At 41.2% G+C, this 15124-nt stretch overlaps 1 protein-coding gene across 2 annotated transcripts; it reads left to right on the top strand.

Annotated features, from left to right (window-relative positions):
* Positions 1 to 1045: 1045 nt before the first annotated feature.
* LOC109487781 (acyl-coenzyme A thioesterase 1-like) lies at positions 1046 to 9943 on the top strand. Of its 2 annotated transcripts, XM_019791845.1 has the most exons (11): positions 1046 to 1210; positions 2352 to 2466; positions 3108 to 3219; positions 3554 to 3817; positions 4224 to 4393; positions 4901 to 5017; positions 5580 to 5665; positions 6172 to 6271; positions 7201 to 7281; positions 8180 to 8303; positions 9040 to 9943. In XM_019791845.1, exons 1-11 carry the CDS (start codon positions 1182 to 1184, stop codon positions 9162 to 9164), a joined length of 1323 nt encoding a protein of 440 aa, XP_019647404.1. In that variant the 5' UTR covers positions 1046 to 1181; the 3' UTR covers positions 9165 to 9943. The 2 variants fall into 2 exon arrangements, with proteins under 2 accessions (XP_019647404.1, XP_019647410.1); XM_019791851.1 differs by lacking the exon at positions 9040 to 9943 and having other exon boundaries at positions 7205 to 7281; positions 8180 to 8295.
* Positions 9944 to 15124: the final 5181 nt, after the last annotated feature.

The raw sequence follows: 15124 nt of genomic DNA, 5'->3' as shown, positions 1-15124 counted from the left end.
TTCAAAGGCTACTAGTACTACAGTATCTGCAGTATTTAACCGTCTTTCGGCGTAACACACCAGCTTCGCAGGCACGCGGCGCGGCGGCAACTGGCTACGTACATTACACCGATCGAGTTGTTACATCTAACCCTTGAACATCTAAATCTAGGTTAAAAGGATTTCTAATAATTCGTTAGTCCATCGAAGTTTAGAGCGCTGTCGGCGGTTTGAAGATGATATAGAGATGCGTAGCTTATGGTAGACTACGGCGAAGTTATGAAAAGGCCGAACACTCACTACCGCATCTGTACCAAATCTCTTAGATTCTGTAGAGTGAAAAACAGTGAAAATTGGCCTGAAGGTAAATGTACTTCAAAGGCTACCAGCCAGCAGGCGATCGATGCTCCTTGCAAAGAATGGTTAGATTTTGCATCACTACCGCTCAATAAAGATGTGGTGTCCCAGTTCAAAATGTTACATCCGCACTAAGGAAATCCAATTGTGTCCCACGTACCAGAGAATTGAGATGGGTAACCACGGTAGATGGACTTTTATGTTACAGAGAGTTACCGAAAGGCTGGGCATTCACTAAGAACAGAGCTCAAGCGGCCCCGTTGTGTCGGCCTTTTTCAATGTGCTACGTTCAGATCTTACTTTTATTTCATTTTATCTTGGAAACTTGGACTATCTGAGCTGAAAAAGCGGTCCAAAGAACACCGATTAGCACTATATAGTTATTGTTTTTGGTGCTGTTATTTATTTCTTATCTAAGCGATAGTTTATAATTACGCTAAACGTGGTCGCAGGGTAGCCTCTACCAGGCTTCGGGAAGCGGCTGGAGAGCCGGAAATTGGCCAAGGAGTTTTAAAAATCAAAGTTGAGTCTTTGCTAACATGCCATTTGGCCCGCTCCCCTGGTACATTATCTTTCTATTTGGCTAATTTAACTTTTTCCAGTCGCTTCCCGAAGCCTGGTAGAGGCTAGTCCCTATGTTCTGGGTTTTACCAAAAAGTTATTAGATCATGAAGTGACGCTATTGTGGTCATCAGGTCACGGAGGTCAGAGGTCAAGTTGCACAGAAACTTGCGGTGGGAGGGGGGCGTGTGCCGCCGGACAAGAAGAGAACACCAAAAGTATGACATAAAAATGTATTGTAAAAAGTTCCTGGGAAATTACTGTGGAAATTTGACCAAAGTACCATGCTGCAGATAGCAAGAATACATTACAGGTACGGTATCAAAGAGTTTCTACGTAGAGAAAACAAACTACTAGTAAAAGTCCTTGGGGTTACAAAAATGTACCTGAGTGAAAGGTCATATTTGACCTGATTTAATAGAAAAGGTAAAAACACCTAGCGACTACGTCTAGCGAGAAAAATAGACTCTAAACAAGGACAACAACAACAAAAGGTGAGTTAGGACTAGCAAGAATACAGCTCGAACTTAGCTAGAGTTCAGATCGTTCACATGTGCAGATCGTTGCAAATAATATAATCAGACATACAATATTTGTACATAGTAAGAGTAAGGTATCAAGGTATCTCGCACTGAAAATATCGAGATCATGTAGTAATTTATGGATATACAGTTATACTGTATGTTATTTTGGATTATGTCTGTTTCTTGTAATGTATAATGTTTGTCAGTATTTGTACTTGTATGCCCAGCACTACCCGAAAAACAGGTTTTTTAATGTAACCTGAGTGTATTCTGCTGGTAAAATAAATAAATGAAATAAATGAAATGGATATCCAGCTATGACCTCCTCAGGTCACATGGACTGTAGAGGTTCATGTTTTTTGAACTTGACATAATTTCCGTGGTACAACTTCAATCATGTAACCAGTAACATTATCTTGTTACCAGTATATCTGACCCTGAACTTAGACCTCAATAATAAGCCAGGAGTGTTACAACCCAGGCTAATTTGTTTACGTTAGCACATGATAGAAAGAAAGGGGCCAGCAGACCGAGTTGAATAAACAAAGGCTCTAACAAAGTTATTTTATTTAAAATGAAATAACTTCTTCATCGAAGAAGAAGTTATTTTATTTATGAGTAACGTTTATATGATTGTGCATGAATACGATAAGTTTGTTCAAGGACATTAATCTAACATCTGTGTCCATAATATCACCTGGGTCCATAATATCGCCACCTTGAGAAATAGTGTTCTTAAAGATATTTTTACTGCAACAGACCCTAGGTATGTACATTTGATGTGTGAAGGAGTGCATACCAAAAGTATGTTGCAGTAAAAATATGTTTCTCATGGTGGCGATATTATGGACCCTGGTGATATTATGGACACGGATGTTATATCTCCATACAATGCAAATATGTCCTTGGTTTGTTGTAATCCTTTATCAGACAGATGAGCGTCCAGGCGGCACGGATGTTAGTGAGCCCGGCCCGAGCCCTGGTGGACGAGAGAGTGGACATCACTGTGGAGAGTCTGTCTCCCCGGCAGCCCGTCACCTTACAGGTTAGATAGTCGCCCCGCTTCTGTTGCTGGCTTCCTCTGTCGACACCGGGAGAACACCTAACGGCCAGTCCTCCCAGGCTAGAGGGGCCAAAAGATACACCACAAGTGTGAAGCCAATGTTGGCTAAACTAATGCTGAGACTGCAGGGCTCGAAATTTATTTTTGGGAATAGGTTCACTGGTGCACCCAACCTAAAAAATTTTGGGGGTGCATATAAAATAAAACTGATAATTACAGATCTTACTGCTCCTCTTCTAAGCTTTAAGTCTGAAATGGGAGCTAACTTCAAAATCTTAAACAACTGTACTACAACAAAGATTTTCTGACACTTAGATGCCAAGAATATCCAGTATTACTGTATACATTTAATATGTACAAAAATTGCTACAAAAATATCTAGGTGCACCAGTGCACCCACAGAAAAAAAATTGGGTGCACAGCTTCAATTTTGGGTGCACTAAGGTGCACATGCACCCGGTATTTAGAGCCCTGATATGTACTACATGTAATACAAGTATGTACTTATGATGATAACCTACCGTGTTGGTTTTACTGAATATGTTGATTGTAAACTTCAGTTTTTACTGCAAGGCCGATTTGTTCTGTGTTGTTTCAATGAACCGACTAGTAACAATTTACAGGCACGGCTGGTGGAGGGGACGGCGCACTTTCAGTCCTACGCTCATTACAGGGCTGACAGTGCCGGGAGGGTGGTCCTGGGGAAACAACCTGCACTGGGAGGGACCTACACAGGTAATTTTGTTCAATTATGTTTACCTTCGCAGAAGGAAAATATTTTTCTTCTTCTACTTCCATTCCAAACAAATAAGGTCAATAGCCTTGACCCGATGTCTGTCACCATGGTAACTGGTAGTACCCTGTGGTGTTGGGTTACGTTTGTAGCCAACCAAACTTGCATTATGTAGCAAGTTTGGTTGGCTGATAACCATTACATAAAATTTATGTGTTTGAGTACTAAGTAAGAATAAACAGAGTAGTAGTTTGTTGGGCTAGACCAGGTGAAGGTAAACATTTAAGAATGTCATCTTCGTAGTTTTTTCTTATTTTACATTTTTGTGTTGTTCAGGCATAGACCAGATGGGTCTGTTCTGGAGTCTGCAGCCTTCCCCTGGGCAGAAACCCGGGCTGCGGCTCAGGAAGAAGGACGTCTCCACGCCGTTCCTGGTCGACCTCAGCCTGCATGACGGACACGTGGACGTGACAGGAGAAGAGGAGAACCTTCCTGACTGTCTCGCGGCTACAACTGTGGAGAGGTGGTATCTGGGGGAAGGTGTGGAGAGGATACCTGTGAGGGAAGGGCGTGTAAGGGGAACGCTGTTTCTACCTCCAGGTGAGATGCGAGCAAGATTAGCCAAGTTTTAATGAGTATTTCTGTAGAAAACATTAACTTTAAGACAAGATATCTCAAGCAACTGAACAATCTTGAGGTTTCACATGGAGGGTCCTGGCAACAGTTAACACTAAGACTTAGTGGTGTAACAGCAGAGTGCTCAACTCGGAACCAAGAGGTCCCGGGTTCGAGTCCTGACATGCCACTGATCTAGCTTGTGCCGTTGGGAAAGGCACTTTACATGACTTTCCCCACTTAATTCAAGTGAAAATGAGTATTTTCTGTCCTGTATTTGTTTCTGTGTGTGGGAAACATCACCAGCAACAGCTACCTGTGTCCCACATGTATTCGACTGTTGCAATTTCAATACATTGACTCAAATCAAATTATCTGACACCTACCACAGGGGAAGGCCCGTTTGCAGGAGTTATTGACCTGTTCGGGTCCACCGGAGGTTTGGCGGAGTACCGCGCGGCGCTGCTGGCATCGCGAGGCTTTGCTGTTCTCGCCCTGGCTTTCTTCGCTTACGACGACCTTCCAAAAGAGATGTACGACATTGACCTAGATTATTTCGAGGTACAGTTCGATTTTTATCATATCATACAGTCCATCATATATTTATTTGTCATCATCATCATTATTTTTCTCTCACCTCTGTCTTCTAATTACTAGATATTTACACATTTTTTTTTGTTTGTTTGTTTGTTTGTTTGCTTGTTTGTTTGAGGCTTTGTTTAGTCATTAGATACCCAAATCAGCATTGTGGCCACTTTAAATTAGATTTAATCAGTGTCAGACAAACTGGGGGGTTTAAATTTGGGAGTCTTCAGGGTCTTTGAGAGCTTTTATGTGCTATTTTTTTAATTACCCCTATTTTAGAAGTGGGCTAATCAGAAAACAGCCGAAGACCACCAAACCCCCACTTCTTTAAGCCTGCTACGGAGGCTAGTCGGACATAGTATAACAAAATACAGGTTACACGATTGGAATCCTACATGTACCTTATCTATAAACGTCTAGTTGTACATATCTAGAGTGTATGTATTATATCTATAATCATTATTATGTATCTTTTGATTACAGGAAGCAGTAGATTGGCTGCTTAGTCTCCCAGATGTCCAGAGCCACGGTGTGGGCATTTTGTCCACCTCAAAGGGAGGAGAGATAGCTTTAAGCATGGCCTCGCATATGGGGAGCAAGGTACTGTGTCATTTTTGTTTAGCTTTACTGTTTTTTGTGGTAAATGAAGTTCTTGGTGCATTGGCAACACATAAATCAGTGTGTGTCCTCACAAGTGTGGGACAAACTTTAGACAATGGAAAAATAGCTGAGAGGCTTGGTGGGCGTCTCTCCACCGTACAGTTAGGGTTTATAAGTCTTGTAAAGTGCTTTTTCTAAGGTACAACAGTGGGCATGTCAGGGGATCGAACCCAGACCTTTTGTTTCTGAGCCAAACACTCCAAGTCTGACCATTATTCAAAATGCCACCACAGTGTATTGACGCAAAATAGAGATGCAAGGCAATGGTATAACTGATTAAGTGAAAGAAATCCTTATCTTTTCTTTTGTATAGATGTACAGGGCTTCAAATGTTTTTGTTTGTTTGTTTGTTTGTTTGTTTGTTTTATTTGTTTGTGCAGGTAAAATTGGAGCCATGCAGGTATTTCTGATGTCTACATGTACAAATGTACCTGCCCCATTACTGGGTTCTAATTTTTAAATTCACAATTGGATGCTGAACTTGAAGAGTTGATTTCTGCAGGTTGCAGCGGCAGTAGCTATCGGGTCCTACACTGCCATAACCGGGGCTCCACTGCCATATAAGGACAAAGTCTTCCCTTGTGCACAGTGAGCTGTTTCATTAGTTTTTTTTTCAAAACTTAGAAAAGACCGGTATCATAATATTATGATTAGATTCTTAACAATACCATTCTTATGATTGACAAACCATAGTGCATTTGGTAACATGATTGTATATGTTGTGTGCATTTGTTTGTGTGTGTGTTTATGTTTGTGTGTGTGTGTGCTTTTGTGTGTGTGTGTGTGTTTGTGTGTGTGTGTGTGTGTGTGTGTGTGTGTGTGCATGAGTGTCTGTGTGCGTGTGCATGTAGGTGTGTGCGTGTGTGTGTGTGTGTGTGTGTGTAGGACTGGTGTACATTTGTAATGTATGTTAAATATGGATGTGTGTCTGTGTGTGTGTGTTTGTGAACAGCAAGTCGAAAATGACATGTAACAACGCATGACATTTTGTAACAACAAGTTTGCAAATGGGTACCCTATGCTAGCAATGTTCTATTGTATTGCAGCAGAACTAAAATTATGTGTATAATTTTATATTTACAAATCGTCCACAGATGGATACCTGAAAATGTTGTATTCACCAAAGAGGGTCATGTTGATGTGAGAGGTGTGGTGGACACTACCAGAGAGCCAGGCATACAGGCATGTGTCCAGGTAAGAATATCATCCCATAACCGCTATTATTAGTAGTATTAACATCATACATTATTTTCATTGTTCATATTCATGGTTCTATTTAACACTTAAGTACTGTACCTTCATGGTCCTACAACGCCAAGGTTGAAGAATACAAGTATACCTTTGCTACTACCTGTGACTACTACCACTACTATTAACTCTTTTGTCGTGGTCACATATTGTGTCAAAAGAGACCTACAATTAATGTAATTACAGTATTAGTATTAAGTAGTAGTAGTAGTAGTTAGTAGCAGTGGCACTAGTAGTAGTACTAGTAGTAATAGAAGTAGTTCTAGTAGCAGTAGTAGTAGTAATAGTACTATTAGCAGCAGCAGTAGTACGTGTAGTAGTAGTAGTAGTAGTAGTAGTAGTAGTAGAGTCTTAATAAATCTATACACACTGTGACATATCTAGAGTTAAAACTTTAGATTTGGCACAAAAAAGTTCTCTCACATAGAGCTTTCGACCAGTCATCCTGGTCTTCCTCATTAGATCGACCAAGTGAGGCTTGTCACGTGGCTTCTTTGAAGTGTGACGTCAACACTGGGTCAAAGGTATCTGGTAGACGATGTCGGCGCCCATCACGGTTCAGTGAAGGGTGATGGGCCCAGATCGACCAGAGTGACTGGTCAAAAGCTCTAGGTGAGAGAACTTTTTGTGTTGGATCTAAAGTTCTAACTCTTCACATGTAATTACCAACACAGATGAACTTTCATGATACAATGTGACATACGCCAAAAAGCAGTTACTGAAGCAACTGGATATGATTTGGATGACTGGATATAGAAACGTCTGACGCTTTCAAAATCATATCCAGTTGCTTGAGTAACTGCTTTTTGGCGCATCTTATTACCTGGATGTCTAACCTTCATGGACGTACTATGTGACATATTTAATGTTTACAGGTAGAAAAGGCAGAGTGTCCCATCATGTTTGTGGCAGGGGAGGATGACCTCAGCTCAAAAGCAGTTTTCTTTGCAAATCAGGTGACTTTATGGCTGAATTGTTATCATGTCAGTTTGTTGATATACTACCTGTTTTTTCAAAAGTAGATAATTATATGTGAGATTGTATTGTTTGATCTTCTTTGTTCTTGTTGCCATGTTTCACTTTCTTTTGTTAATCTGGCCTGAATTAAAGAATAAATGAATTATAATAATGAAAGTTTATTGCAAATACATGCCCGAGGGCTAATTGCAGTTACAAACAACATAAGAAAGAAAATACAGTGGTATGTGAGACTATATCTACGTCTAGCATTATACTATATTCTACAACATGCATGGTACTAGATTTACTGGGTTTGACTTCTTCTTTTTAGGCAGTGGAAGACGAATTTACCCACGTCTTCTATAATATGTGGGTTCTTTGATTTTAGTAGTAAAAATGTTTTTTTGTGGTAGGGAACGGTGGGGAAGTAAGGGAGTATTTTGGACACGGTGCTAAATAATTGTTTTCTGATGTCGTCATAAAATGGACAGTTAGAGATGAAATGAATTTCGTCTTCCACTGCATTTGAGGAGCAATATTTACAAATTCTCTCCGACACAGGCAGTTTCATATATCGCCCTTTTTCGATTTCCAGGGGGTGGGCACTGATTCTAATTTTACTAATAGTGGAGCGCTGCTCAAAGTCACAGTGTTCTAGGTATTGTTCTAGGCAGTATTCAGTTTTACATTTTCTATAGAATCTCAGTTTACCGGTATTAACAGACAAGCTATGGAAGAAAGTTTGAATGACATGACACAGTCTTATGTGACATTTTTGTTTTAACTGCCCTAATACAGCTGCAGCAGGTTTTGCAAACCACAAACATTTTCATCATATCTGGTGTTGTATTATGCATAATGATTACTCTCAAAGTTTTCCACTTTCCACTGCAGGCGATTGCTAGAATGAAGGCTCATGGGAAGACTAACTACACGCTGCTGAGGTACCCTGGGACAGGTCACCTGATCGAGCCGCCCTACACGCCTCACTGTGGCCTGTACTACCATGGAGTTTTCCGTAAGCATCATATACATAATATAGTGTTATAATTACTGCAGTTGAGGTCTTTGAAAAGTGTAGGTATTGTTTTTGGTCTGTGTGTGTATGTGGTGTGGTGTGTGTGCGTGTGTGTGTGTGTGTGTGGTGTGTGTGCGTGTGTGAGTGTGTGTGTGTGTGTGTGCGTGGTGTGTGTGCGTGTGGTGTGTGTGCGTGTGGTGTGTGTGTGTGTGTGTCTGTGTGTGTGTGTGTGGTGTGTGTGTGTGTCTGTGTGTGTGTGCATGTGTGTGGTGTGTCTCTGTGTGTGTGTGTGTGTGTGTGGTGTGTGTGTGTGTGTGTGTGTGTGGTGTGTGTGTGTGTCTGTGTGGTGTGTGTTTCTGTCTGTGTAATACTGTATGTGTGTGTGTCTGTGTGTGTGTGTGTGTCTGTGAGTGTGTATGTGTGTGTGTGTGTGTGTGTGTGTGTGTGTGGTGTGTGTGTCTGTGTAATACTGTATGTGTGTGTGTGTGTGTGTGTCAGCACGAAAGGCTGGGTTGATATTTTGACGAATGAATTTTGAACTTTTAATCAAACCACTGCAACAACTAGGAAGAAAAGGACTTTCCTCGACTGTGGGGGACAAAATATGAGCATATTTGAGTTGATTCATAACCAGAATCTTTTTGTTTTCAAACCAGAAAAAAGAGATGAAGAGATGAATCAGAGAACCAACAAATTAAACTGGTATGGCCTTAGTGACATCCGCATTTATTTCCAGGCTGGTGTATGGTGGCAGGAGGAAAACCGAAAAGCCATGCGGCAGCCCAGGAGGACTCTTGGCACCAGATCCTTCGTTTCTTCCGGACTCATGTAGACAGAAGTAGACCACAAAGCCAACTCTAACGAACCATGATCTTTCTCCCATTTTCAACTACTTCATCATCATCATGCCTCCGGATTTTAATCCGGTGAAGTACACTTGATTAAGTTACTCCAGTATGCTCTTTCCCTCATAGTGGACTCTAGACTAAATGCAGTCCCTACGAGACCATTGTCTCTCTAACATTGACAAAAGAGTAGTATAAGGCCATCCCACTCTACATCTCCCAGTAGGGAGCCACTGTACTAGTCTACCAGCTGGTTCGTTACTACGAACAACATGCCCTGCCAGGGCAAGTCTGCATCGTAGCACTACAGACGAAATACTACTTAACTGTGCTAAATTTTCCTTAGTAAATTTCATGAGGTTGGTGAATGATTGAATAGTAAAGTTCTTTATTTACGACCACTTGTTTAACAAGAGCTGGCATTTCGATGCCTGTTATTTTCATCAGGGTAATTCCCAAATGTAGTTGTAAAGTAATTGTGACATACATACATGTAGATATTGTTACAACATAGTAAATTTAATATTATTATATACAACATGTTGTTAGCTGACAACATAATGAGCTAATGCAGTCCCAAATGTAAAGTACACAATGTGTACCTACCGGTATTACATCTTGTTGTGCCTTCTACATAAGTATGATAGTAGGATATGCCAATGATTGTGTTTGTAAATCAGTCGGTAGAGCATGGGACTCTTAATCCCAGGGTCGTGGGTTCGAGCCCCACAATGGGCGCCACTGTAAAAACCGAAAGGGGCGAACATGTCACAACCGGGAATCGAACCCGAGTTGTCCGCTTGGCGATCACCGACGCTAACCATTACACTAAAAGGTCGCACGACATTTAGCATGGTCAGTTAGCACTGTAAGTTACAATTTATCTATAATTCTCAATAACATTTTACCCCGTGAAAGTTTATCTGTGTTGGTAGTTACATGTTTAAAGTTAAAACTTTTGGTCCAACACACAAAATTCTCTCACCTAGAGCTTTCCACCAGTCACTCTGGTCTTCCTCAGTAGACTGACCCAGTGAAGCTTGTCACGTGGCTGCTTTGAAGTGTGACGTCAACACTGGGTCAAAGGTATCTGGTCACACACTTCAAAGAAGCCATGTGACAAGCCTCACTGGGTCAGTCTACTGAGGAAGACCAGAGTGACTGGTCGAAATGCCTAGGTGAGAGAATTTTTTGTGTTGGACCAAAAGTTTTAACTTTAAACAAACATTTTACCTCACTGTGAACATCCTTCTTTAAACTGGGGAACCAAACTGAATTGCCCATTTAGCTTACATGTTTCATAGTGTCTATACTTGTCTATAATTATCATGTATAATTGGTAGCCGATCTATGTGATTGTCACAGTGCAAATAGTTATGGATGAAATATTTTTCATATACCTCACCAGAGAGTAAAGTAAAAGTAATGCAATGGATAGGATACCATATGTCTAGTAGTACATGAAAATCATAACATACCTCAGAAATTAGGATATATTATATCAGAGAGACATGTCCATATCCGTGTTTGTGTGTATTTATTTATCATAGCTACAGTAGGTTGTTTTTGGAGGTACATGTATATAGTAAGATGGCCTTGTGGTGAGGGTTCTGGGTTCGAATTGGTAATCTCCAAGCAGATCCCTCTAGGTGGCAAAAAGACAGTATCAAATTGGCCAGGTAGTATCCATTAGCTAGAGAAGCTCCGCGGCCACCGACGGGTTAGCGACAATAAAAAAAAACGGCCATATATAAAAAGGTAACGATCATTCCCCCACAACCTCTGCTTGGAGAGTATCGAACTGGCACGTGTTTCGCACGAGAATGAAGTCTTAGTGTTCTTTTCAACATGGAACATGTATGTTACAGCATCAGTATAGCGTTGCGACTATAACGTTACAAACCACATATTCAAAAAAAATTCATTCTCTATTTGTTTTCAGATTCAACCCATAGTAATTTAATTAATGTTGAGCATAAAATGCCCCAACACCTCAAAACACAGTAAAAAGCAAGCTGTTTAACGTCAACAGGATCATTCCGATGCCTTCCAGCCCTATGAAAATGAGGGTTACCCCCGCGTTTTCGCGTTGCATTCTGAGGATGGGAAACTCGTGAATTGGAAGGCCGAGGTCGTCCATCTCCTTCTACTGCTTTTTACCTTCCCAGCCAAAATGCATTTCCCAATTAAAAGGACACAATGTCTATTTATATAAACCTGATTGAGATGTGTCTCTCCTCAAACACAGGTCCTTCGACTTTATATATATATATAATTTACTAGCCTCCTGTGCAGGCTCCGGGCGGGTGGGAGTTTTGATACTGCGTTTTTATAGAGTTTTTAACGCGTTATTTCAATATTGCCGGCCATCCTACAACCAGCCTCGACTTTACGTCCTATCCGAGAGGACGTCCCTAACCGAAGCTAGGTACTCATTTTCACCTGAGTCTGGTTAGGAAACAGATGTAATCTACCTTTCCGAAGGGTACAACACGGGGCCTGCCAATTCGAACCCAGAACCATCAGAGTGGGGTCGTATGGCGTGTCGAGTGCTCGACTCGGAACCAAGAGGTCCCGGGTTCGAGTCCTGACATGCCACCGATCTTGTGCCCCTGTGAAAGGCACTTTACACGACTTTTCTCACTTAACTCGAGTGAAAATGAGTATTGTCTTGTCCTGTATTTGTACTCTGTGTTGGTGGCGGCATAAATAAGTTGATATAACTTGAGTGTGCCGTCGCCAAGTTTGGTCATGAATTGTTGGAATAAATAAAAAAACCTTCAGAGTCATGAACCCCTACCACAAGGCCATCTTACTGTATACATGTACCTACAAAAAGGGACAAGCAAAGAGGTTATAACCTCCTCAGTACGAGTAACTTCGGGACAATCCACGTACACATTAACGCAAATATCGCCGCAAACAGGAAGACATTATATATAGATTCATAATCATATGGATAACAGTACCTCTTGGGATCCCAAGGCTAAATCCTACGTATTGCGCTGCGGGATAGCTCTGCATGAGCGAACACATCTCCCTCAACTGACAGATTCTAAATTAATGTCTTTGTAACGTCTGCCCATGGTTAATTCGCTGGCTTTGTAAAAAAGATATCGACATCGAAGGTCTATGGCTTAGAAATCGTAAACATAATTCTGCTGAAAGCGTATCCCCGTATTTGGTAGGATACATTTGAGGCATTTGATTCAACAAATGTTACTTCAGTTCAGAACTTATATAAGAACTGGAATGACCCTGCAAGATTGTAGGGTTCAACTACCTGAAAGATGTCTGGCATTTGAATATCGCTTGCGCGCGCCTCTCATAAAGTGAAAGTCTAGGAACTTACATGTTGCAAGACCTTTTATACGACAGATATTTTTTAATCAATTTTGAGCTTTGCCTATACTGAGCGGGAAGAACCCAACTATTTTACATATTTGTGTGCTTATGCAGAAGCTACTGTACGTAATCCATATGTGACAGTGACTATCGCGACGTGAAAGTACAAAAATACATTTTATCTAAATGAAAATTAGCGGAAATCTCACTACATTTGTGGCGGACTCTCAGAAAAATAAAGGTATTGACACAACAGACAGATGTTGTATCTTAAGCTTTCAAAATGGACGAAATTTTGAAAAAGAGGAGTTGATGATTATATTAGAAAACGTCTTTAAAAGGTGAAAAGGAAAACAAACCACAGTTCTGAAAAATTCATGTTGCCCCGCTTAATTAGCACAAAGAGTACAATGATGCTGTGTAGCCTCGAGTCTAGCATAGAAACGGTGATTGCTTTTCGAAGACATCACAGAGAACTCCTGGGGATGAACTGGGCTGAAGTGAATATAAATTGCGCTTATATATTTATAAATTATATATTATTTGGCATAGTAACGCCCGCCGCCGGCAGCAGTGCAAAATAATTACTAATTCAGCGGGCTCGTGACTGTGTTTGGAATCGTATAGAATCATATACAATCTGCGGTCTATTAAAACTTTAATGGAACAGCTACTGCTGTAATGATAATGTAATTATAATAATGATAAATCAGTAGCACTTCCTTTGGTCAGAAACCGCCTAGGCTTGTAACAAACCTCCTTATGCTAAGCCTAAGGCCAAACTCGTTACCATCAAGCACAGTTGGGGCATCAAAGAAAATGTTGACTCAATGTGCAAAGATTGGGTGTAACAAGTCGTTTGGTGTAAAAGATCTGCTAGGGCGGTCCTGGCTTTACAGGTACAGGGCGTTTGAATCCTGACATGCCAACGATCTTGTGCCTTTGGGAAAGGCACTTTACACGACTTTCCTCACTGAACTCAAGTGAAATGCGTATTGTCCTGTCCTGTATTTGTCCTCTGTGTTGGTGGCGGCATACAATAAGTTGATATAACTCGAGTGTGCCGTCGCCATGTTTGGTCATGAAATGCTGGAATTAAAGTAAATGCTGAACCGGCCATGTAAAAAGAACTCAGGTAAAATATATCGCAATAAAACGTATAGATCATGCTAGCTTTTATGTTTAAAGCTGTTCCTGACCAAATACACTGCAATGCAATCATAAATCAATTAGCGCCCCGCTGGTACTAGTGAGAACCCCCGTAGAAACGAAGCTATTGTGTTGGGTGTTTGCGTGTGCCTACGTGCGTGTGTTGGTACAGTTGAGTGACAGTAGGTAGCTAAAAACAGATTGCTTCAAGGAAGGTACAATGTACGATGTACATGTAGCATGAAATTTACACGACTTTCCTCACTTAACTCGAGTGAAAACGAGTATTGTCCTGTCCTGTATTTGTACTCTGTGTTGGCGGCGGCATAACATATTCCAGCATTTCATGACCAAACATGGCGACGGCACACTCGAGGTTTATCAACCTATTTTATGCCGCCACCAACACAGAGTACTCTTGGGACATATTAAGTCTATTTTTACCTGGAGTCTTTTTACATGGCCGGTACAGCACTTTTTTATTCCAGCATTTCAGGAATATCATTTGAGGAAAGTCGTTACACAGGCAGAGAGTCTGTTGGGATGTCGGTACTATTGGGAAAATGTATAAAAGAAGTAGAAAGGTCGATGAGTTTTCGATTATAAAAATAAAACTTAGGTAGAATCTGCAAAGCAAATGTATAATGTTTACCATCATATTGTCTCAAACACACACACAAACACACACACCACACACACACACACACACACACACACACACACACACACACACACACACACACACACACACACACACACACACACACACACACACACACACACACACACACACACACACACACACACACACCACACACACACACACACACACACACACACACACACACCACACACACACACACACACACACACACACACACACACACACACACACACACACACACACACACACACACACACACACATACGGCAAATAAATCTGAACTTAAAATAACTGTATGGAATGGAAGGATGTTACATCAGCTAAAAGACCAGCTGGGTTTTGTTTCGTTGATTTTCTCTCTGATTTTTGTAAAATTCACAGCAAAAACATTATCCTAGCTAGTGTTACTAAGGAAGTGTTTTATACAGTCGACATTTCGGTGACCGGCCGTCTTCAATAGACACAGCCGGTATTGCAGCATCACCTGTGCTGTGCAACGTGAACCAGTCAGAATTGCCCTGAGGAAGGTGACAGACGGTCACCGAAATGTTGGCTGGATATACCTCTTGGTTGTGTATAAAGACTCTCTTTTGATGTTACATCAAGTATGTTGAGTTTAATTAACGTCTCTATTAGAGTACATTCCCTCCACGAAATATACAAAATTTCAGCGAACTAAACCCCCCTCCCCCTTCCAACATACTTTTTGGGGATAGGGGCAAAGTTTGCTAGCCTGGGTACCATCCTGGTTAGTTTACGTCCGCTCCCACAGTTGCTCCCACCAACTGTAAGCGACTGTGGGAGCGGATGTAAACTAA

This window comes from Branchiostoma belcheri, unplaced genomic scaffold (assembly GCF_001625305.1).
Source record: "Branchiostoma belcheri isolate BF01 breed outbred unplaced genomic scaffold, Haploidv18h27 scaffold111, whole genome shotgun sequence".
Taxonomy (NCBI): Eukaryota; Metazoa; Chordata; class Leptocardii; order Amphioxiformes; family Branchiostomatidae; genus Branchiostoma; species Branchiostoma belcheri.
The sequence above is the reverse complement of the archived record's forward strand: the minus strand, read 5'-3'. Positions and strand labels throughout refer to the sequence as shown.

Bases quoted from the DNA above. Each gene is read 5' to 3' on its own strand.
- LOC109487781 (XM_019791845.1), top strand. From the start codon at position 1,182: ATGCTGCAGATAGCAAGAATACATTACAG. The intron at 3,818-4,223 runs GTGAGATGCGAG...CACCTACCACAG, and splicing joins AACGCTGTTTCTACCTCCAG to GGGAAGGCCCGTTTGCAGGA. The intron at 8,304-9,039 runs GTAAGCATCATA...ATTTATTTCCAG, and splicing joins GTACTACCATGGAGTTTTCC to GCTGGTGTATGGTGGCAGGA.